Genomic DNA, 25,210 nt, shown 5'->3' on the forward strand with positions numbered 1-25,210 from the left:
CCAACCGCCGTGTCTTTGTGAGACGCGGTGTGGGTGAACGGATGATCACCGCATGTGTATTTCCCACCGTAAAGCATGGAGGAGGAGGTGTTATGGTGTGGGGGTACTTTGCTGGTGACACTGTCTGTGATTTATTTAGAATTCAAGGCACACTTAACCAGCATGGCTACCACAGCATTCTGCAGTGATACGCCATCCCATCTGGTTTGGGCTTAGTGGGACTATCATTTGTTTTTCAACTTGACAAAGACCCAACACACCTCCAGGCTATATAAGGGCTATTTTACCAAGAAGGAGATTGATGGAGTGCTGCATCAGATGACCTGGCCTCCACAATCCCCTGACCTCAACCCATTTGAGATGGTTTGGGATGAGTCGGACCGCAGAGTGAAGGAAAAGCAGCCTACAAGTGCTCTGCATATTTGGGAACTCCTTCAAGACTGTTGGAAAAGCCTTCCAGGTGAAGCTGGTTGAGATAATGCCAAGAGTGTGCAAAGCTGTCAAGGCAAAGGGTGGCTACTTTGAAGAATCTCAAATATAAAATATTTTTTGATTTGTTTAACACTTTTTTTGGTTACTACATGATTCCATATGTTATTTCATAGTTTTGATGTCTTCACTATTATTCTACAATGTAAAAATAAAGAAAACCCATTGAATGAGTAGGTGTGTCCAAACTTTTGACTTTTACTCTATACTAAGGCATTTGTGAAAATTCTATAGCAAATATGTCAGTACCACAGGAGTCCTTTTACATTTGGGAACTTTACAGTCCTATTGATCAAACAACCATAAAAATGAAGGCTGTCTTTCCCTGTATGCACGTCAACAAAATCAACAACTAATGCTAACCAGAGCAAGATGAGCTAAAATCTAACGAAGGAACATTAGATAAACCCTCTCAAACTTTTTCAGCTAATTGGCCCTCAAAATTGTTATGCAAAACAATGGGGAATTTTAGCCTACTCGTCCTTCTGCAGCTTGCCTGCAACCAAGCAGCCAAGCTAACTGGCTAGCTAGCTACTTCCAGACACAAATGAGAGAACACCGCACTCTGACCATTTTACTCGCCCTAGCAGAGCTGGTTAGCTAGGCGGTTTACATTACATTTGTTTAAAAAAAAAGAAGTAATTTAGCAGACGCTCTTATCCAGAGCGACTTACAGTAGTGAATGCATACATTTCCGTACTTTCTCGTACTGGTCCCCCATGGGAATGCGAACCCACAACCCTGGTGTTGCAAGTGGGCATGCTCTAACGATTGTTACCTAGAGCGTTCATGACTTTTTTTGCCTACGTTTACCTGACATCGATCATATTTAGCGGATGTTGAGCGTTCGTAAATTCATCAGTTATTCTACGCTCTGGCACACTCAAACGAGAGTGCTCTGAAATCGGAGTAGATAGCCAGAGTGAATTTGTATGCAAGAGATATGCTAACTGGATAAGTCTTTCAAGTTCATGCAAGCTAACCAAATGACATCTGCATCTCTAGCTGTGTATTGCCACCGAAAAATTATATGAGGGGAAAAAGTCAGTAACTCACCCCACTCCTCCAATGCACATGACATGACATCCTCCTAGCAGCTAGCTAACGTTAGGCTCCGTGTTTTTAGCTTGCTAAATAAATAGATATGCTAGCCTATTAGCCACGTTATGACTGACTTGTGGTCATTGCCCTTGCTAGTTTGATTGTATTGACATTCCCAGCCTTAGTTACTGTACATTCGTCTGTTTTTGTCCAAAATATTGAGTCATTGTAACTGAAACAGTGCATCCCAAATGGAGGCAGGAAACAATGTACCAGGCCAGCTATGATTTACAACCTGATAGCAATATTTTTGGGAATACCAAGAAATGTTTTGGTGAATTATATTAATCATGCATTGAACTGCATCCATCTATTATGCCAACAATGCCTTAGTGTACGTCATGGAATGTTGAGTCAAATACAACCTATTTTTAAAACCTCTTATAAAGTTGGTTTTGTAGCATAAACTGGGAATTTGATATTTTTGACTGATATTATGATTGTCTGTTTGTTTCATATCTGCAAAGTAGTTAAAACACTGTCAGTTCCACTTTAAAGATAGTAGCTAACAATTGTTGGCAAGGGAAATGGATTTCAGTAAAGAGACCACTCCACCACCTCTACCCTGTCTGTCAGCTCTGAACTCATTATAACATTCAATATTAATATCAGAGTCCAGAATGTCCACAGATATCCAAGTTTCAGTCAATAACAGAATGTCCAGATTTGTCTGCATAGCCTAGATCTTTTTAGGATCCAGTTAGAATCCGGTTTAGGATGTAAGCTCCTAACGTTCAGATGCAGATTCAGATCAACCCAAGTCGTTTATGATTTTTAAAGTCACATGGAGTCTCCAACTCAAACAAGCTACGTTCAATAGGTGGTTGCAGGCCATGTCTGATGGTTGATATTGATAAAGTTGGTATGGCTATAAGATTGCATAGAACTGCACCATTTGGTCTATCCCTATTTGTAATAAAGGAGAGATTAGAAATTGAAATTACTTTTCCAAGGTTAGCACCATTGGGCCTGAGGCCACAGCCAATGTCAGTATGAGGAACTCTCAGAGTAACCAATGATGGAATGTTATAAACTGACTTACGTTAGCTTTGGTTGCTATCATGCAACATCCCAAGCCCTCTACGTGATTTGAAAACAGAGGGGGTATTCAAGTTTATGGAATTAACATTTGAACTAATAGTACTGGGTGAGCAGACCACTGTGGGCTTCTCTTTTGAGCTAACAATAGCAGATCTGGCCAAGGCTTTCGACTCTGTCAACCACCGCATTCTTATTGGCAGACTAAATAGCCTTGGTTTCTCAAATGACTGCCTCGCCTGGTTCACCAACTACTTCTCAGATAGAGTTCAGTGTGTCAAATCGGAGGGCCTGTTGTCTGGACCTATGGCAGTCTCTATGGGGGTGCCACAGGGTTCAATTCTTGGGCCGACACTTTTCTCAGTGTATATCAATGATGTCGCTCTTGCTGCTGGTGACTCTCAGATCCACCTCTACGCAGACGACACCATTTTGTATACATCTGGCCCTTCATTGGACACTGTGTTAACAAACCTCCAAACGAGCTTCAATGCCATACAACAATCCTTCAGTAGCCTTCAACTGCTCTTAAACACTAGTAAAACTAAATGCATGCTTTTCAATCGAACGCTGCTAGCACCCGCCCACCCGACTAGAATCACCACTCGACGGGTCTGACCTAGAGTATGTGGACAACTACAAATATCTAGGTGTCTGGTTAGACTGTAAACTCAACTTCCAGACTCACATAAAGAATCTCCAATCCAAAGTTAAATCTAGAATCGGCTTCCTATTTCGCAACAAAGCCTCCTTCACTCATGCTGCCAAACATGCCCTCGTAAAACTGACTATCCTACCGATCCTTGACTTCGGCGATGTCATTTACAAAATAGCCTCCAACACTCTACTCAGCAAATTGGATGTAGTCTATCACAGTGCCATCCGTTTTGTCTCCAAAGCCCCATACACTACCCACCACTGTGACCTGTACGCTCTTGTTGGCTGGTCCTCACTACATGTTCGTCGTCAAACCCACTGGCTCCAGGCCATCTATAAATCACTGCTAGGCAAATCCCCGCCCTATCTTAGCTCATTGGTCACCATAGCAGCACCCACCCGTAGTCTGCGCTCCAGCAGGTATATCTCACTGGTCATTCCCAAAGCCAACACCTCCTTTGGCCGCCATTCCTTCCAGTTCTCTGCTGCCAATGACTGGAACGAATTGCAAAAATCTCTGAAGCTGGAGACTCTTATCTCCCCCAATAACTTTAAGCATCAGTTGTCAGAGCACCTTACCGATCACTGCACCTGTACACAGCCCATCTGAAATTAGCCCACCCAACTACCTCATCCCTATATTGTTATTTAATTTGCTCTTTTGCACCCCAGTATCTCTATTTGCACATAATCTCTTGCACATCTAGCATTCCAGTGTTAATACTATTGTAATTATTCTGCACTATAGCCCATTTATTGCCTTACCTCCATAACTTGCTACATTTGCACACACTGTATATATATTTTCTGTTGTATTTTCTGACTTTATGTTTTTTTCTTTACCCCATATGTAACTCTGTGTTGTTTTTATTGCACTACTTTGCTTTATCTTGGCCAGGTCGCAGTTGTAAATGAGAACCTGTTCTCAACTGGCTTACCTGGTTAAATAAAGGTGAAATAAAAAAAAAATAAAAAAAAATCTAACAGTGGAGTACAAACAAATTGGTACAAGATTGCAACTGACAACACCCCTGGCAGTATAGACAACAGTACGACGACAATGCTTAGAAAAGAGAGGAGGTATTACCTGAGCATTTAGCACTAGCTGAAGTATATTTAGTGCTTTATCCGGGTATCCGGAGAGTAGAGCATTGCAGTAGTCTAATCTTGAAGTGACAAGAGCATGGATTAGCTTTTCTGCATCATTTTTAGACAAAAGGTTTCAGATTTTTGCGATGTTACAAAGATGAAGAAAAGTTGCTCTTTAAATATTTTTTTTGTTCGTCAAAAGAGAGATCAGGGTCCAGAGTAATGCCGAGGTCCTTCAGTTTTATTTGAGACAACTGTACAAACATCATGAATAATTGTCATATCAAACAGCAGATCTCTTTGTTTCTTGGGATCTAGAACTACCATCTCTGTTTTGTCCGACTTTAAACGTTTTAAAAAATCTACCATCCACTTCCTTATGTCTGAAACACAGGCTTCCAGGGTAGGCAATTTTGGGGCTTCACCATGTTTCATCAAAATGTACGCATAGAATTAGGTTAGTCTGCATAGCAATGAAAGTTGACATTGTGTTTCCGAATTACATCACCAAGAGGTAGAATATATAATGAAAACAATAGTGGTCCTAAAACGGAACCTTGAGGAACACCTAAACTTACCATTGATTTGTCAGAGGACAAACCATCCACAGAGACAAACTGATATCTTTCTGACAGATAAGATCTAAACCAGACAAGAACTTGTAATTTGTTTTTCTAAAAACCTTTTTTGCTTTGTCATTATGGGGTATTGTGTGTAGATAGATGAGGGAAAAAAGTCATTTAATCCATTTTAGAATAAGGCTGTAATGTAACAAAATGTGGACAAAGTTAAGAGGTCTGAATACTTTCCGAATGCACTGTATTTAGAGAATATGATGCCACGAGTTGATTTCACATATATATCCACCCCTCCCCCTTTTTTCAGTCTGTCACACCTGAAGTCTAGTCCCCTGTAGCTCAGTTGGTAGAGCATGGCGCTTGCAACACCAGGGTTGTGGGTTCGTTTCCCACGGGGGGCCAGTATGAAAATGTATGCACTCACTAACTGTAAGTCGCTCTGGATAAGAGCGTCTGCTAAATAACTAAAATGTAAATGTAAGATGTTGTAATCAGCAATGTTTTTATCTGGGATCAAGCCATTTAGCCAAGTCTCTGTTGAGAACCAAAATACCTAGGCTCGTATCATGCACGATGATAACGCTGTGAAATAGTGGGATTGGGAAGAATTACCTGAGCAGGGCTCTTGTGCAAGGCACTTAACCCTAATTGCTCCTGTAAGTCGCCTTGGATAGGAACACCTGCTAAATGACTCAAATGTAAAATGTAAATGTTATAGGAGCCTCCTCGATGTTGGCCAAGATAACTTTTGCCCCTCTCCTATTTGGATGCAAGCCATCCCTCTTGTAAAATTGGGGCCTCTCCCAAAAGTGGTCAATTGTCAATATAAAGTTAATTTGTGTCACATTTTTGGATTTGTCTGATATGTAATCTTGGCACCCAGAACCAGATCTTGTGTGCACACCAGTCGGCTACTAAAATGCGTTTGACCTGAAATGTAGCATTATCCCTACGAGGGATAGGCCTATAAGAGTTGCAATTTGTTTGAACTTGTCCCTGCTTTGGAAACACCTTAGGTCATTAGATATATTTCCAGGGCTCTCCATACCTTATGACATTTCATGAATGGCCTTCATTGACTAATTCTGCATAGTTTGATTTTATCCTACATTTTAATTACTGAGAATAATTTAAGCCTACTAGAAAGTGTGTGCCCTCAGGCCTTTACGGAAGCAAAAGTCACACCACTACCTAAGAATAGTAAAGCCCCCTTTACTGGCTCAAATAGCCGACCAATCAGCATGTTACCAACCCTTTGTAAAGTTAAGGAAAAAATGGTGTTTGACAAGATACAATGCTATTTTACAGTAAACAAATTGACAACAAACTTTCAGCACGCTTCTAGGGAAGGACATTCAACAAGCACAGCACTGACTGATCATTGGCTGAGAGAAAATGATGATAAAAATATTGTGGGGGCTGTTTTGTTGGACTTCAGTGCGGCTTTTGACATTATCGATCATAGTCTGCTGCTGGAAAAACGTATGTGTTATGGCTTTACACCCCCTGCTATATTGTGGATAAAGAGTTACCTGTCTAACAGAACACAGAGGGTGTTCTTTAATGGAAGCCTCTCCAACATAATCCAGGTAGAATCAGGATTTCCCCAGGGCAGCTGTCTAGGCCCCTTACTTTTTTCAATCTTTACTAACGACATGCCACTGGCTTTGTGTAAAGCCAGTGTGTCTATGTATGTGGATGACTCAACACTATACATGCCAGCTGCTACAGCAACTGAAATGACTGCAACACTTAACTAAGAGCTGCAGTTAGTTTCAGAATGTGTGGCAAGGAATAAGTTAGTCCTAAATATTTCAAAATCTAAAAGGATTGTATTTGGGACAAATCATTCACTAAACCCTAAACCTCAACTAAATCTTGTAATAAATCCTGTGGAAATTGAGCAAGTTGAGGTGACTAAGCTGCTTGGAGTAACCCTGGATTGTAAACTGTCATGGTCAAAACATATTGATACAAAAGTAGCTAAGATGGGGAGAAGTCTGTCCATAATAAAGTGCTGCTCTACCTTCTTAATAGCACTATCAACAAGGCAGGTCCAAATTGCAATTGGCTCAGAACAGGGCAGCACGGCTGGCCCTTGGATGTACACAGAGAACAAGCATTAATCAATCTCTCCTGGTCTCATCACTACTTGTATTTGTGAGAGATATTGACATGTTGAAAGCACCGAGCTGTCCATTTAAATGACTAGCACACAGCTCAGACACCCATGCATACCCCACAAGACATGCCACCAGAGGTCTCTTCACAGTCCCCAAGTCCAGAACAAGAACACACTATGGGAGGCGCACAGTACTACATAGAGCCATGACTACATGGAACTCTATTCCACATCAGGTAACTGATGCAAGCAGTAGAATCAGATTTAACAATAGATAAAAATACACCTTATGGAACAGCGGGGACTGTGAAGCAACACAAACATAGGCACAGACACATGCATACACACACATGATAACATATGCACTATACACACACACACACATGCACATGGATTTTGTGTTGTAGATATGTGGTAGTGGAGAATGGGCCTGAGGATACACACTTAGTGTGTTGTGAATTCTGTAATGAATGTATTGTAATGTTTTAAAAATTGTATAACTGCCTTAATGTTGCCGGACCCCAGGAAGAGTAGCTGCTGCCTTGGCAGCAGTTAATGGGGATCCATAATAAATACAAATAGTCAGTCCCATGTCCTTATTATCCATGTCTTTATTGCCTTCAGAAAATAACCCCCCCATGAGGACAACCCTTCTCAATACAGTGAAGCAAATGGACCTGAGTGGCCTTCCGATCAAAACCTCCAAGATTCCCATCAACCCCCTTAACTTCACTGTGAGTATTTGTACCATAGCCTGTCTCATCTTTCTGCTCAACAGAGCCTACTGCAGCTCCTCTCTTTTCCGATCAATCAACCCACCTGCAAAAGCTCCTTCCCTCCTCCAAAAAGACTAAAAAGACAAAGGTTGCCATTTACTCTAAAGCCCTGTTTATACCTGGTGCTAACATGCATCCTTTGTCCTGATCTTGTCCACATTCTGATTGTGCCCACATTTTTAGACAGGTGTAGACGATTAAAATAAACATTTTGATCTGATTGTGATCAGATCTTCCTGACTACCTCCGGAGGTAGTCAGGCACACATTGTGCAGTGGGGTTCGCTGTAATACTGGTGCCGGTCGTTTGTCTCAGAGGCCACTGATTACTGTCGGATTAATTGCACATCATGCTCACAGCAGGGGTCCTGTTGACTCCCCGCTGAGGAGTAGTCAATCTGATTCACACTCTCACCCTGCACCTCGGCTGAGCATTTGTGCTCAGTGTACTGTCAAGGCTTGTTTGTTTCCTGGAGCTTTGGTAGTCCCACCGTGACGCTGGCGCGTTTTGGACTTCTAACCCCTTTTTAACAATGTGTGTTTGAGCTACAGACTATCTATTTCTTCTGCATCCACTGATTTCAGTAGAATGTGTGATTAACAGGCTGAGCTAGAGCAGTGTATAAATATAAATTGTAAAGTACAGATACCCCAAAACACTGCTTAAGTAGTACTTTAAAGTATTTTTACTTAAGTACTTTACACCACTGCTGGTTGTTGTGGACTCGGCAGAGGCGAGTCCCCTACAACCGGATGTTCCGGTTTTTAGGGGAAATGGAAAGAGAGCCTCTAATGAGACTTCCGCTTTTGTACATTAACAAGGCGACACTCAATCTTAACTCCTCTTCCACATCTACTGGATTGGTTGAACAATGCAGCAGAGAACCTCCACTGACAGTTTTTTTTCTTCTCGTCAAGACCAGTATTTAGGGGGATCTAGTTTCAGGTGTTTATTTTACATCTGCTACGTTAGGTTAGGGGTTCTTCTACACAGTTAAAATATAAGCGCCCACTATTTGACCTTTGACCTTTTTTGAAGATCATAGGAAATCCCAGGACAGTATCTATAAAACTATAATAAGCTCACATAGTTGCTGTCACAAACTCTACAGTTTTCACTGTGCCGCTGAGCAATTTCTGTACCTACAGCATTCTTATAAATGTATATTTTATCAGGTTTTTGCTGACATAATGTTTTTATTGACATTTGTCGATAAAACTCATGAATGCAGCTGTTTATGTCGTCCATCCATCCGTCCCCCCCCCAAAGAAAAATAAATAAAAATAAAATTAATCTATATACTCATAGCCCTGGTTGTCCTGAAAAGAAAATGGCTAAATATGAGGGCAGAGCAAGCAATGAATGAAAGTAGTGAATTTCACTGTGGGATTTCCTGGGACTGATAAGGTTAAATGTTCCCACCATTGCTTGTTTTGAATAATACAAAGCAGCAATATGGTAGTATAGTATATTTCCTCTGTACATATTTTACTGCAAAGGCACGGGGTCTTATAGTATATAGTGCAGTATGAGATTTGTGACAGAATAAATCCATTTCAAATCAACTTTCTCATCCTCAGTCTCCACTGAACAAACTAAAGAAGAAGAACGTGGAGGAGCTTGAAGAGGAGACCCCAGAGAAAGAGGAGTTGGATTGGTGGTCCAAGTACTACGCGTCACTGGACGAGCTTAGAAACCAGGTATATAGTGAGTGTTACCAAGCAATGTTTTTATACCAATGGTGGGCTTGGTGTGCTGAAATGTAATCTCAACAGTGAGCTGCGGGCCAAAAAAAAAATAGACAACATTGTTCATAATTACATCAGATGTTTCTGGAAGTCTCTGGTGGGCCAAACCAACATTTGTTGTTTGGGGACCAGGTTTGTTGCTACTTTATACAGCATCAGAATACAATCAAATCCCTCTTTTAATTTGTTTTGCAATAAAAAATTTATTCACAAGAAATGTCAGTATTTGGTTTTGCTACAATACTATCATAGAATTGAAGCCAGTAATGTTTCTCTGTTTTGATGATAGTGAGACAAATTTTTATTATTTCCAGACTGAGAACGAGGAGGACATGGATGAACAACAGGAAACAGGTAACTCCACACAGCTGAGAGTTGTTGTCTGTCTAATACAGATGTCTATGGCTCGGTCTTAGTTAGATGCATAGGGGAATGACAATCATCACAGACTATTTGATTGTTTAATACACCTGGGGTGAGTTTCCCAAAACCTCATAGCTAAAATGGAGAATGCAACCATTTTAAAATCAAAATATTTGACTGTCAATCTTAATGAAATCTTATGTACTTTGCTGCTCTACCAGTGACGTAGGTGTCATCAAGAAAAATAGTACCACTTTACTTACGAAGCTTTTGGTAAAATCACCCCAGAACTTTTTTAATTAAATAGTTATATTTATGCTTTACTTTCTTATTTGTGCCCTGTTCTTCATAATTTTTTTGGGACTCTAATCTTTTATACAAGAGTTGAATATAATGACATTCCCAGCATGCATTAATGCAGTAATGCATCAGCCATGTGTGCCAAGAGATCCTTTCCCCATCTCAGTGTGGAAATCTGCACATACTGTATCTCAATGAAGGCCTCAATGCACAGAGCCATTGTAATCTCTCAGTTAAAAGTAATGTTTATTCAACAGATGGTGGCACATTAGAAGCAGAGGAGGAGGATGCAGTGATAGTGGAGATAGAGCCACCGCCCAAACCGAAACGGAAAAAGATAGCAACTCTCCAGGTGAGAATTTGCAAATAATTTTCTCGGTGAGAATTTGATGAAGCCTGTACAGCACATGTTATACAGAAGTAATGGCACTATGGCAGGTGAACAAAAAGCCCCTTCTAGAGATTGTTCACACAAAACATAAACATGTTATGGCCACAGTAATGTTATGGTAAAACGAACGTTTTGGAAATGTTAGATTCCTACCACGGTATATCCACAGTTAAATACAGTAAGGCTGTGGCCTGGGGTGGTCTCGCAGTATGGATGCCACTGCTGGCGTAGATTCAAATCCGGTCCATGCCCTTCTAGCACACCATCCCTCCTCCTTACTTTCTTGTATCTCCTCATTGTGTCTGTCCAATATACTTGAAAATGTGAGCAAAAAATACAGTAAGGCGACAGGAATAACCTGGGTGTTTTCTCAGCTCTATAAATCAGAACTGGAGGATGGGTTTAGTGAATTCATGGATTGGCTGCACACGTTCCCCATCTACAAAGGCAAAGCCATTGAGGAAGAGGATGAGGATGAAGAGGAGAGAAGCATGGGGAAATACAAGGTGAGTGAGATAAGAACAAATCATTACTCTAGACCTAAAAGAGAAATCTGTCTCCCTCAATAAATCAAATCAGATTGATTTTTACTGTCATAAGTGTCAAACCACTCTTCAGTACTGAGACAGTGTTAGTAAAAAAGTGTTTTTTTGTTGCCACAGGGTTCCTTTTTGATTTATCCCATCTCACCTGAGGATGAACATGCAGAGTGCCGGATTACCAACGGAATTCCCAAAAATACACCCATTAAAGTGCTAGTGCGGGTGTATGTTGTGAAGGTAGGCTTATAAGCTAGCATGTTTTTGATGCTTATATGTTTTCAAGAAATGTGAATTGAACTGAATTTGAAAAACTTCTGCTCAACTTCATTGCTATGCAATTACAAAGTAATTAATAAATTACTTTGTAATATGTTAATACAATGTTATTACTCGAGTAATAACAACCTTACTACATAAGTATAAGAGCAACTTAATGAACAATGTTACCAATCTCCCCCATGATTTTCCAGGCCACCAACCTGGCCCCTACTGACCCCAATGGAAAGGCAGATCCCTATGTGGTGGTGAAAGTTGGTGGACAGAGCATGGGCAGCAAGGACCGCTATATTCCCAAACAGCTCAACCCAGTGTTTGGAGAGTGAGTGGTAACAGGAAGAATTATAAATATTAAACTACCTAGTATGATTATACAGAGTTAAACCAAACATTAAACCAATAACCATTTTCAAGGAGTATTGCAGAAACTATCACTATTTAACAAACACATTAAAGGCCCAGCACAGTCAAATTCCAATTCATGTCCTCTTTGTACAATAGCTGAAAAATCTGTGAAAGTGTGACAATATGATTAGTGTTATTTTACGATTGTTTCCGTTTGAAAATACGATCTACAGGTCCGTTTTTCAGCCGGTTCTGCATGTATGGAGTTTTTACATGTTGCCTTCTCCTGTAGAGTGTTTGAGCTGACCGTGTCCTTCCCACTGGAGACGGAACTTACTCTGATGGTGTTTGACCACGACTTGGTGGGCTCTGATGACCTCATCGGAGAGACGCGAATCGACCTGGAGAACCGTTTCTACAGCCGTCACTACGCAGGCTGTGGCATCGGCCTCTACTATGACAAGTGTGTCTGATATTCCTGTCCATACAGGACATTACATCTCAATAATGGCACAAGATATTACAGTGCATCAGAATGGCATAACCTCATCACTGGTCTTTGCAGCGTCATTTTAGGCAGCTGTTTTCTGTGATTGCAGAGACGGATACAATAAGTGGAGAGACGCCAAGAAACCATCCGCCATTCTGGCAGAGCTCTGCAGGAAAAATGCGATTCCCTCTCCGGAATACCGTGAATCGGAAATCAAAGTTCTAAACAAGATCTTCAAAGTGCCTGATGAAGCGTTTCCTGAAGGTCTGTTTCCTTTAAGATGTGGGTCGTTCTGTACGAAACTGAAACAAAAAAAGACCATGGCCAGGATTCAATCAGATCAGCGGTAACCCGGGTTAGCCGACAAACGCATAGCTTTTCATTGCTTTTGTTTTGGCGGTGTCGCAGGTGTAACTGCGTTGGAACTGTCAAATCGGTGAGCAGCTGCTCTTGTGGTCATTGTCATGAAACCACACCCGTCCTTATATCCCACCTGTGTTAGAAGTTCAGAAGGAGAAAGTGTAGGCGATATAGAGATAATGATACTAAAATAGAAAATCATTAGACAAAATAATAAGGATTTATATCATCCTAGTTGAGGTGTAGATTACAGCTCACATTCCAGTTTTCAAACTTGTAATGAAATGAACATTATAGAGTCTAGATCCAAATATCAAATATACAGTGCATACCAAATATCCTTGCTCCAGAGGGCATTTTCATTTATTACATTTCAGAATGATCCAAAAAGTAATTGGCATTTTTTAAATTCCAGTTTCGTGTGGAGCAACGCATAACTGATTTACACAAATGACAATCATGTGCTCATAGACAATATTTGCAGCTGCATTATAAACATGTTAATAACTCATCCATAACATGAACAAGTGGTGCTATCATATTCCTGTTTCCTTTGTGTCCTCAGAGTTGCTGAAGAAGAACAAGAAGACAGAAGAGGATCTGCATGAGCTGGATGAGCACAAGGCCCTGAGTGTGTTGCACCGGTGGGGGGAGATGAGGGAGTTCTGCGAGGGAGCCTGTCCCCTTGTACCAGAGCACGTGGAGGTGCGCTCCCTCCTCAACTCTGAGAAACCAGGACTGCCTCAGGTGAGAGCACATTTCTTACAACAAATGCAGTTCAAAGTGCTTAACAACCAATAAAATAAAAGGTGAGAAATATAACAAACACAATATGTTTCTATACAAATATAAAATTAAGATAGGCAAGAATAAAATTAAGAGACAAATTAAAATAGTAAAACAATAGTAAAATAAATAAATAAAAGGGGATAAAGTAAACAAAAGACAACTAAGAACACCTTTAGTAAAAGCACAGCTAAAGCGAAGCTTTTTTCTAAAAAACTATTTAACAGTTTCTGAAGCTCTCAAAAGCCTCATTAGTCCATGGGCCAGTGGGAAAATGTGTCCACTTTGGGGGATAATCAATGTGTGAAATTTGGTTGGCTGGCCTATGGACTATCTGGCAGGCTGTTCCAAAGGCCATGACCAGAGTGACTGAAGGCAGCCTCACCAAAAGTTTTTGTTCTGAGGGACCGACCAGGCACATACAGTGAGCTACAAAAGTATTTACTGTTTGTTTTGGTTTTGTTTTTTGCCCAATAGAAAGTAATGGTAAATGATGTATTGTGTCATTTTAGAGTCACTTTTATTGTAAATAAGAATATAATATGTTTCTAAACACTTCTACAATTATGTGGATGCTACCATGATTACGGATAATCCTGAATGAATCGTGGATAATGATGAGTGAGAAAGTTACAGATGCACAAATATCATACCCCCCCAGAAATGCTAACCTCCCCTGTTATTGTAATGATGAGAGGTTAACATGTCTTAGGGGTATGATATTTGTGCGTCTGTAACTTTCTCACTCATTATTATTCACGATTCATTCAGGATTATCCGTAATCATGGTAGCATCCACATAATTGTAGAAGTGTTTAGAAACATATTATATTCTTATTTACAATAAAAGTGACTCCAAAATGACACAATACATCATTTACCATTCCTTTCTATTCTCAGCTGACAGTTTGCACTTTAACCTCATAGTCTTTGTATCATTTCAAATCTAAAGTGCTAGAGTACAGAGCCAAAACAACAAAAAATGTGTCACTGTCCCAATACTTTTGGAGCTCACTGTATCTTAAGCCTTGTTCACACTGGCAGTTTGAAGTGACTCAAATCCTATTTTGTTGCATATCTGATTTGAATCTGATATTTTTCCTGCAGTATGAACAGCCAAAACACACATGGAATCAGATATTTCAAGCCATATTTTAAACTACCTTCATAGGTGGTTTGAAATCAAATACAAGTCTGATTCCTGGCAATGTGACTTGTGTGAACTGTCAAATCTGATTTATTTGCCCTCGAGTTATTTTTTTTCCTTTTACTGTTATTTGGCATACAGTGAGGGAAAAAACGTATTTGATCCCCTGCTGATGTTGTACGTTTGCCCACTGACAAAATAAATGATCAGTCTATAATTTTAATGGTAGGTTTATTTGAACAGTGAGAGACAGAATAACAACAAAAAGATCCAGAAAAATGCATGTAAAAAATGTTATAAATTGATTTGCATTTTAATGAGGGAAATAAGTATTTGACCCCTCTGCAAAACATGACTTAGTACTTGGTGGCAAAACCCTTGTTGGCAATCAGAGGTCAGACGTTTCTTGTAGTTGGGCACCAGGTTTGCACACATCTCAGGAGGGATTTTGTCCCACTCCTCTTTGCAGATCTTCTCCAAGTCATTAAGGTTTCGAGGCTGACGTTTGGCAACTCGAACCTTCAGCTCCCTCCACAGATTTTCTATGGGATTAAGGTCTGGAGACTGGCTTTTTTAAATTTTTTATTTCACCTTTATTTAACCAGGTAAGCCAGTTGAGAACAAGTTGTCATTTACAACTGCGACCTGGCCAAGATAAAGCAAAGCAGTGCGATAAAAACAACAACACAGAGTTACATATGGGGTAAAACAAAACATAAAGTCGAAAATACAACAGAAAATATATATACAGTGTGTGCAAATGTAGCAAGTTATGGAGGTAAGGCAATAAATAGGCTATAGTGCAAAATAATTACAATTAGTATTAACACTGGAATGATAGATGTGCAATAGATGATGAGCAAATAGAGATACTGGGTTGCAAATGAGCAAAATAAATAACAATATGGGGATGAGGTAGTTGGGTGGGCTAATTTCAGATGGGCGGTGTACAAGTGCAGTGATCGGTAAGGTGCTCTGTCAACTGATGCTTAAAGTTAGTGAGGGAGATAAGAGTCTCCAGCTTCAGAGATTTTTGCAATTCGTTCCAGTCATTGGCAGCAGAGAACTGGAAGGAATGGCGGCCAAAGGAGGTGTTGGCTTTGGGGATGACCAGTGAGATATACCTGCTGGAGCGCATACTACCGGTGGGTGCTGCTATGGTGACCAATGAGCTAAGATAAGGCGGGGATTTGCCTAGCGGTGATTTATAGATGGCCTGGGGCCAGTGGGTTTGGCGACGAATATGTAGTGAGGACCAGCCAACAAGAGCGTACAGGTCACAGTGGTGGGTAGTATATGGGGCTTTGGTGACAAAACGGATGGCACTGTGATAGACTACATCCAATTTGCTGAGTAGAGTGTTGGAGGCTATTTTGTAAATGACATCGCCGAAGTCAAGGATCGGTAGGATAGTCAGTTTTACGAGGGCATGTTTGGCAGCATGAGTGAAGGAGGCTTTGTTGCGAAATAGGAAGCCGATTCTAGATTTAACTTTGGATTGGAGATTCTTAATGTGAGTCTGGAAGGAGAGTTTACAGTCTAACCAGACACCTAGGTATTTGTAGTTGTCCACATACTCTAGGTCAGACCCGTGCCAGCAGCGTTCGATTGAAGAGCATGCATTTAGTTTTACTAGTGTTTAAGAGCAGTTGGAGGCTACTGAAGGAGTGTTGTATGGCATTGAAGCTCGTTTGGAGGTTTGTTAACACAGTGTCCAATGAAAGGCTAGATGTATACAAAATGGTGTCATCTGCGTAGAGGTGGATCTGAGAGTCACCAGCAGCAAGAGCGACATCATTGATATACACGGAGAAAAGAGTCAGCCCAAGAATTGAACCCTGTGGCACCCCCGTAGAGACTGCCATAGGTCCAGACAACAGGCCCTCCGATTTGACACATTGAACTCTATCTGAGAAGTAGTTGGTGAACCAAGCGAGACAGTCATTTGAGAAACCAAGGCTATTTAGTCTGCCAATAAGAATGCGGTGGTTGACAGAGTCGAGAGCCTTGGCCAGGTCGATGAAGACGGCTGCACAGTACTGTCTATTATCGATCGCGGTTATAATATCGTATCGGACCTTGAGCGTGGCTGAGGTGTACCCATGACCAGCTTGGAAACCGGATTGCATAGCGGAGAAGGTACGGTGGGATTCGAAATGGTCGGTGATCTGTTTGTTAACTTTCAAAAACTTTCGAAAGGCAGGGCAGGATGGATATAGGTCTGTAACAGTTTGGATCTAGAGTGTCACCCCCTTTGAAGAGGGGGATGACCGTGGCAGCTTTCCAATCTCTGGGGATCTCAGACATTACGAAAGAGAGGTTGAACAGGCTAGTAATAGGGGTTGCGACAATTTCGGCGGCTTGTTTTAGAAAGAAAGGGTCCAGATTGTCTAGCCCAGATGATTTGTAGGGGTCCAGATTTTGCAGCTCTTTCAGAACATCAGCTGTCTGAATTTGTGTGAAGGAGAAGCGGGGGGGGCATGGGCAAGTTGCAGCGGAGGGTGCAGTTCTGGTGGCCGGGGTTGTGGTATCCAGGTGGAAAGCATGGCCAGCCGTAGCAAAATGCTTGTTGAAATTCTCGATTATTGTAGATTTATCGGTGGTGTTTCCTAGCCTCAGTGCAGTGGGCAGCTGGGAGGAGGTGCTCTTATTCTCCATGGACTTTACAGTGTCCCAAAACTTTTTGGAGTTAGTGCTACAGGATGCAAATTTCTGTTTGAAAAAGTTAGCCTTTGCTTTCCTAACTGCTTGTGTATATTGGTTCCTAACTTCCCTGAAAAGTTGCATATCGCGGGGGCTATTTGATGCTAATGCAGTACGCCACAGGATGTTTTTGTGCTGGTCAAGGGCAGTCAAGTCTGAGGAGAACCAGGGGCTATATCTGTTCTTAGTTCTGTATTTTTTGAATGGGGCATATTTATTTAAGATTGAGAGGAAATTACTTTTAAAGAACAACCAGGCATCCTCTACTGACGGAATGAGATCTATATCCATCCAGGATACCTGGGCCAGGTCAATTAGGAAGGCCTGCTCGCTAAAGTGTTTTAGGGAGCGTTTGACAGTAATGAGGGGTGGTCGTTTGACCGCGGACCCGTTACGGACGCAGGCAATAAGGCAGTGATCGCTGAGATCCTGGTTGAAGACAGCGGAGGTGTATTTAGAGGGTAAGTTAGTCAGGATGATATCTATGAGGGTACCCATGTTTACGGATTTAGGGTTGTACCTGGTAGGTTCGTTGTGTTGGCTAGGCCACTCCAGGACCTTAATGTGCTTCTTCTTGAGCCACTCCTTTGTTGCCTTGGCCGTATGTTTTGGGTCATTGTCATGCTGGAATACCCATCCACGACCCATTTTCAATGCCCAGGCTGAGGGAAGGAGGTTCTCACCCAAGATTTGACGATACATGGCCCCGTCCATCGTCCCTTTGATACGGTGAAGTTGTCCTGTCCCCTTAGCAGAAAAACACCCCCAAAGCATAATGTTTCCACCTCCATGTTTGACGGTGGGGATGGTGTTCTTGGGGTCATAGGCAGCATTCCTCCTCCTCCAAACACGGCTAGTTGAGTTGATGCCAAAGAGCTCAATTTTGGTCTCATCTGACCACAACACTTTCACCCAGTTCTCCTCTGAATCATTCAGATGTTCATTGGCAAACTTCAGACGGGCATGTACAGTGGGGGGAAAAAGTATTTAGTCAGCCACCAATTGTGCATGTTCTCCCACTTAAAAAGATGAGAGAGGCCTGTAATTTTCATCATAGGTACACGTCAACTATGACAGACAAATTGAGGGAAAAAAATCCAGAAAATCACATTGTAGGATTTTTTATGAATTTATTTGCAAATTATGGTGGAAAATAAGTATTTGGTCACCTACAAACAAGCAAGATTTCTGGCTCTCACAGACCTGTAACTTCTTCTTTAAGAGGCTCCTCTGTCCTCCACTCGTTACCTGTATTAATGGCACCTGTTTGAACTTGTTATCAGTATAAAAGACACGTGTCCACAACCTCAAACAGTCACACTCCAAACTCCACTATGGCCAAGACCAAAGAGCTGTCAAAGGACACCAGAAACAAAATTGTAGACCTGCACCAGGCTGGGAAGACTGAATCTGCAATAGGTAAGCAGCTTGGTTTGAAGAAATCAACTGTGGGAGGAATTATTAGGAAATGGAAGACATACAAGACCACTGAAAATCTCCCTCGATCTGGGGCTCCACGCAAGATCTCACCCCGTGGGGTCAAAATGATCACAAGAACGGTGAGCAAAAATCCCAGAACCACACGGGGGACCTAGTGAATGACCTGCAGAGAGCTGGGACCAAAGTAACAAAGCCTACCATCAGTAACACACTACGCCGCCAGGGACTCAAATCCTGCAGTGCCAGACGTGTCCCCCTGCTTAAGCCAGTACATGTCCAGGCCCGTCTGAAGTTTGCTAGAGTGCATTTGGATGATCCAGAAGAGGATTGGGAGAATGTCATATGGTCAGATGAAACCAAAATATAAATTTTTGGTCGAAACTCAACTCGTCGTGTTTGGAGGACAAAGAAGGCTGAGTTACATCCAAAGAACACCATACCTACTGTGAAGCATGGGGGGTGGAAACATCATGCTTTGTGGCTGTTTTTCTGCAAAGGGACCAGGACGACTGATCCGTGTAAAGGAAATAATGAATGGGGCCATGTATCGTGAGATTTTGAGTGAAAACCTCCTTCCATCAGCAAGGGCATTGAAGATGAAACGTGGCTGGGTCTTTCAGCATGACAATGATCCCAAACACACCGCCCGGGCAACGAAGGAGTGGCTTCGTAAGAAGCATTTCAAGGTCCTGGAGTGGCCTAGCCAGTCTCCAGATCTCAACCCCATAGAAAATCTTTGGAGGGAGTTGAAAGTCCGTGTTGCCCAGCGACAGCCCCAAAACATCACTGCTCTAGAGGAGATCTGCATGGAGGAATGGGCCAAAATACCAACAACAGTGTGTGAAAACCTTGTGAAGACTTACAGAAAACGTTTGACCTGTGTCATTGCCAACAAAGGGTATATAACAAAGTATTGAGAAACATTTGTTATTGACCAAATACTTATTTTCCACCATAATTTGCAAATAAATTCATTAAAAATCCTACAATGTGATTTTCTGGAAATTTTTTTCTCATTTTGTCTGTCATAGTTGACGTGTACCTATGATGAAAATTACAGGCCTCTCTCATATTTTTAAGTGGGAGAACTTGCACAATTGGTGGCTGACTAAATACTTTTTTTCCCCACTGTATATGTGCTTTCTTGAGCAGGGGGACCTTGCGGGCGCTGCAGGATTTCAGTCCTTCACGGCGTAGTGTGTTACCAATTGTTTTCTTGGTGACTATGGTCCCAGCTGCCTTGAGATCATTGACAAGATCCTCCCGTGTAGTTCTGGGCTGATTCCTCACCGATCTCATGATCATTGCAACTCCACGAGGTGAGATCTTGCATGGAGCCCCAGGCCGAGGGAGATTGACAGTTATTTTGTGTTTCTTCCATTTGTGAATAATCGCACCAACTGTTGTCACTTTCTCACCAAGCTGCTTGGCGATGGTCTTGTAGCCCATTCCAGCCTTGTGTAGGTCTACAATCTTGTCCCTGACATCCTTGGAGAGCTCTTTGGTCTTGGCCATGGTGGAGAGTTTGGAATCTGATTGATTGATTGCTTCTGTGGACAGGTGTCTTTTATACAGGTAACAAGTTGAGATTAGGAGCACTCCCTTTAAGAGTGTGCTCCTAATCTCAGCTCGTTACCTGTATAAAAGACACTTGGGAGCCAGAAATCTTTCTGATTGAGAGGGGGTCAAATACTTATTTTCCTCATTAAAATGCAAATCAATTTATAACATTTTTTACATGCGTTTTTCTGGATTTTTTGTTGTTGTTATTCTGTTTCTCACTGTTCAAATAAACCTACCATTAAAATTATAGACTGATCATTCCTTTGTCAGTGGGCAAACGTACAAAATCAGCAGGGGATCAAATACTTTTTTCCCTCACTGTATCTTGTCACTCTGTTGACAGTTTGACAAGAACATGTGGTAGCTAACTAGCTTGTTAATTGTTTACAAACAAATTAGTGAATGTTCTAGCATGCTAAACAGCTAGCTTTAAAAGTGATTTTAAGGCCTTTGCAGACTGTATGTCGGATTCAGTATTTTACGAATATCACGTCACACTGTGCAATGTTACCAAATAAATATCTTGCTACAGTGGGGGGAAAATGTATTTAGTCAGCCACCAATTGTGCAAGTTCTCCCACTTAAAAAGATGAGAGAGGCCTGTAATTTTCATCATAGGCACACGTCAACTATGACAGACAAATTGAGAATTTTTTTCTCCAGAAAATCACATTGTAGGATTTTTTATGAATTTATTTGCAAATTATGGTGGAAAATAAGTATTTGGTCACCTACAAACAAGCAAGATTTCTGGCTCTCACAGACCTGTAACTTCTTCTTTAAGAGGCTCCTCTTTCCTCCACTCGTTACCTGTATTAATGGCACCTGTTTGAACTTGTTATCAGTATAAAAGACACCTGTCCACAACCTCAAACAGTCACACTCCAAACTCCACTATGGCCAAGACCAAAGAGCTGTCAAAGGACACCAGAAACAAAATTGTAGACCTGCACCAGGCTGGGAAGACTGAATCTGCAATAGGGAAGCAGCTTGGTTTGAAGAAATCAACTGTGGGAGCAATTATTAGGAAATGGAAGACATACAAGACCACTGATAATCTCCCCTCGATCTGGGGCTCCACGCAAGATCTCACCCCGTGGGGTCAAAATGATCACAAGAACGGTGAGCAAAAATCCCAGAACCACACGGGGGGACCTAGTGAATGACCTGCAGAGAGCTGGGACCAAAGTAACAAAGCCTACCATCAGTAACACACTACGCCGCCACGGACTCAAATCCTGCAGTGCCAGGCGTGTCCCCCTGCTTAAGCCAGTACATGTCCAGGCCCGTCTGAAGTTTGCTAGAGTGCATTTGGATGATCCAGAAGAGGATTGGGAGAATGTCATATGGTCAGATGAAACCAAAATATAACTTTTTGGTAAAAACTCAACTCGTCGTGTTTGGAGGACAAAGAATGCTGAGTTGCATCCAAAGAACACCATACCTACTGTGAAGCATGGGGGTGGAAACATCATGCTTTTGGGCTGTTTTTCTGCAAAGGGACCAGGACGACTGATCCGTGTAAAGGAAAGAATGAATGGGGCCATGTATCGTGAGATTTTGAGTGAAAACCTCCTTCCATCAGCAAGGGCATTGAAGATGAAACGTGGCTGGGTCTTTCAGCATGACACTGATCCCAAACACACTGCCCGGGCAACGAAGGAGTGGCTTCGTAAGAAGCATTTCAAGGTCCTGGAGTGGCCTAGCCAGTCTCCAGATCTCAACACCATAGAAAATCTTTGGAGGGAGTTGAAAGTCCGTGTTGCCCAGCGACAGCCCCCAAAACATCACTGCTCTAGAGGAGATCTGCATGGAGGAATGGGCCAAAATACCAGCAACAGTGTGTGAAAACCTTGTGAAGACTTACAGAAAACGTTTGACCTGTGTCATTGCCAACAAAGGGTATATAACAAAGTATTGAGAAACTTTTGTTATTGACCAAATACTTATTTTCCACCATAATTTGCAAATAAATTCATAAAAATCCTACAATGTGATTTTCTGGATTTTTTTCCTCATTTTGTCTGTCATAGTTGACGTGTACCTATGATGAAAATTACAGGCCTCTCTCATCTTTTTAAGTGGGAGAACTTGCACAATTGGTGGCTGACTAAATACTTTTTTTCCTCACTGTATCAACCTGGCCAGATTGTACGGTTTACTTCAGATTGTACGGTTTACTTCAGTTATGTCGTCACATCCTGCAATTGGTTTGCAAGGCTACGTCAGCCAACGTAGGCTACGTCAACTGTGGCAGTGTATTTGATCTGCACATGTCCCAGCAGCGCAAGCCTCACTCTATGCTTATGCAAAACTTAAAGTATGCATCTTAGAAATAGTTTTCACATACAAACTTTATATATGTCTGATCTCAGATTCAAACAGGCTTCCCCAAAATAACATGGTCGCTGTGGTAGAATGTTTATTTTGAGTGCCGATTTTGTGCATTCATCAAAATCCCATCAGGGAGCCTGATTTCAGATGTGTCATGTAAACAAGATTGTTAGGGAAAGCGTTCTTCTTGCACAGCATGTTAGCTAAACATTTAAATCAAACTATTATATTAATCGGACTATTCCTAATAATCATATTATTGTGCGCATACTCAGTGCCGGCCGTGTTCCTATTGGTCAGTCACCGGGATCGGCTCGTAACACCAGCCACACGACAGGATCAAGGCAAAACAAATCGGACACGTAGCGGTACTTCATCGGCAGACCTAGACCCTGTCACACTGAACGAGCCAAGACGTTACGACCTAAGAATTTGCCCACGACGTGGACATCTTGGTTGGGGCGGCAAAATTGTGACATAAAATCGTACAGTCTGCAAAGGCCTTTACACTATGATTTAGAACAACTTCCATGGCAGGCATTGTTGTCACCTTAGCTTGCTACACAACAACTTCTGAGTGAGAAGAAGCACGAGCACCACCACCAATCAGTCTACACCACTGCACACACACCGCCATTACCATGACATGTAGCGTAGCCACGTCTGCAAATTACTACAGTCTGAACACACACACATCCGATTTGGTCACTTGTAACTTACTGTTAGGACAGTCAGTATTCTAAAATTGATTTTAAAAACAAAACTGATTTGAGCATTAAGGCCTGCAGTGAAAACAAGGCTTTAAAAGCATGTCAGACATGTATTCAAATACATAATCTTTAAACAAAGTGCTAGTGTGCTTTCCTCCCACGTAAAGTGAAAATTGCAATGCAAATAAGCCTTGTCTGGGAATTGTGTGACTGAAATAAACTACTTTTAAGAACTCTGTATACGGCTGCCTTGCTTCGCCTCTTCACCTCTGCTCCTTGATAAGCCACATGTCACGTGACCAGATCAAGGAGGCGGTTACAAAGTGCTCAAAAGTTGTTTATTTAGGATTTTTGAGAAATGACACCCCAGTGCTCGGACAGAAAAGTTTGTCAGCACTCTAGCAACATTGTATTTATTTAACCTTTATTTAACCAGGAAAAACCCTTGAGGTTAGAAACCTCTTTTGCGAGGGAGACCTGGCAAGAGGTCAGCAGGAAGTAGTCAGTGTGTACATAACACAAGAGCACAATACAATATATGGTCAACAACATTTTCTTCTATCAGAGCTTTAAATTCAGCAAGCGATACCCTCTCCTCCAGTTTTAAAGTATTTTGCAGATCGTTCCAAGACCAAGGAGCAATATAGGAAAATAATATTTTTCACATATTTAGTCTTGGCCTTAGGAACAGTGAAAGATAGTAGTAGCTGAGAACAGAGACTATACGTTTGTGATGACCTTATTATTAAGGAGCACAGATAAGTAGGCAGTAGTCCTTCTCGTAGGAAGGGAGGGCCACTTCACCATATCGGATAGATCAGAGTGATGGGTGAGTGGTCTTGCATTTGTTATAAATGTATATTAAGGGTGAATCCAGTCCCAAAACAAAATTCCTCTATGGGGCGTCACACTCAGTGCTTCAGGGTGCCCGGGAGGCATGAACCTTTTCCTGCAGTGGGCTAAATCAGGGTCACACAGAGTGTTTCTTGGTAGTCTTAAACACATCTACTTTGAAACAAAAGTATACACCTCACACACATGGTTATTGGATTAAAAAATGACACCTGTACTAATCAGATATGGAGTTGAAATGTATTGAATTTTGAGTTTGCATCCCAATATTACACTTAATATACATCACAGAAGACTGAAATATAACGAAACAGTTTGACATAGAAACACTGGATTTTCAGCGTTACATTTGTAAAAATGTTTATTAATTATGTATGTATATGAAAAAGATTAATACAATTCCACCCATGAGGCCACTAGGTCATTTGGCTGCAGGAAAGGGCTACAAAAGCTGCCCTTGACGGCCTGGACAAGTGTTAGTGGATGACCTGATTTGTGTTTAATGTAACCACACATTTTAGACATGGAGATGTTGGTGTTCCAGGGATTACCCCGGAACACTTTGGTTTAGGAAGCATTTTCTTTCACTAGTCCTGCTCTGTGCCCGGTGCTTTCAGGGCTACGCTCACATGTGGATCGATATGTTTCCTATGGACGTACCAGCACCTCCACCTATCGATATCAAACCCCGGCTGCCTATAAGGTAATCCAGACTGATCCAAAATGTATCTTTGAGTGTTCAAAGATACATTTTACAGTGTCCGTGAGGCACCATGTCATACTACTACATACTAGGATCCACATCCTAAAGATAACGCCGCAACATTCGCTTTTCTCTCTCACTAAAGCTATGAGTTGCGCGTGATCATATGGAATACTGATGATGTTGTCCTGGATGATGTCAACCCCTTCACTGGAAATCCATCCAGTGATATATACATGAAAGGGTCAGTAAAAACCACACACACACACACACACACACACACACACAGAACAACCTGGTAAACCAA

General features: G+C 41.6%; 1 protein-coding gene across 1 annotated transcript in view; it reads left to right on the forward strand.

Moving 5' to 3' along the window:
• Positions 1-25,210, forward strand: part of fer1l4 (fer-1 like family member 4) — an 87,072-nt gene that overhangs the window by 48,913 nt on the left and 12,949 nt on the right. Inside the window, exons 31-42 of the mRNA XM_045223962.1 lie at positions 7,699-7,808; positions 9,431-9,550; positions 9,913-9,952; positions 10,519-10,613; positions 11,027-11,158; positions 11,315-11,431; positions 11,665-11,792; positions 12,108-12,278; positions 12,415-12,569; positions 13,231-13,412; positions 24,818-24,903; positions 25,049-25,147. Of these exons, the coding sequence (XP_045079897.1) occupies positions 7,699-7,808; positions 9,431-9,550; positions 9,913-9,952; positions 10,519-10,613; positions 11,027-11,158; positions 11,315-11,431; positions 11,665-11,792; positions 12,108-12,278; positions 12,415-12,569; positions 13,231-13,412; positions 24,818-24,903; positions 25,049-25,147 (1,435 nt within the window). The remainder of the gene's footprint in view (positions 1-7,698; positions 7,809-9,430; positions 9,551-9,912; positions 9,953-10,518; positions 10,614-11,026; positions 11,159-11,314; positions 11,432-11,664; positions 11,793-12,107; positions 12,279-12,414; positions 12,570-13,230; positions 13,413-24,817; positions 24,904-25,048; positions 25,148-25,210) is intronic.

This window comes from Coregonus clupeaformis, chromosome 12 (assembly GCF_020615455.1).
Source record: "Coregonus clupeaformis isolate EN_2021a chromosome 12, ASM2061545v1, whole genome shotgun sequence".
NCBI lineage: Eukaryota > Metazoa > Chordata > Actinopteri > Salmoniformes > Salmonidae > Coregonus > Coregonus clupeaformis.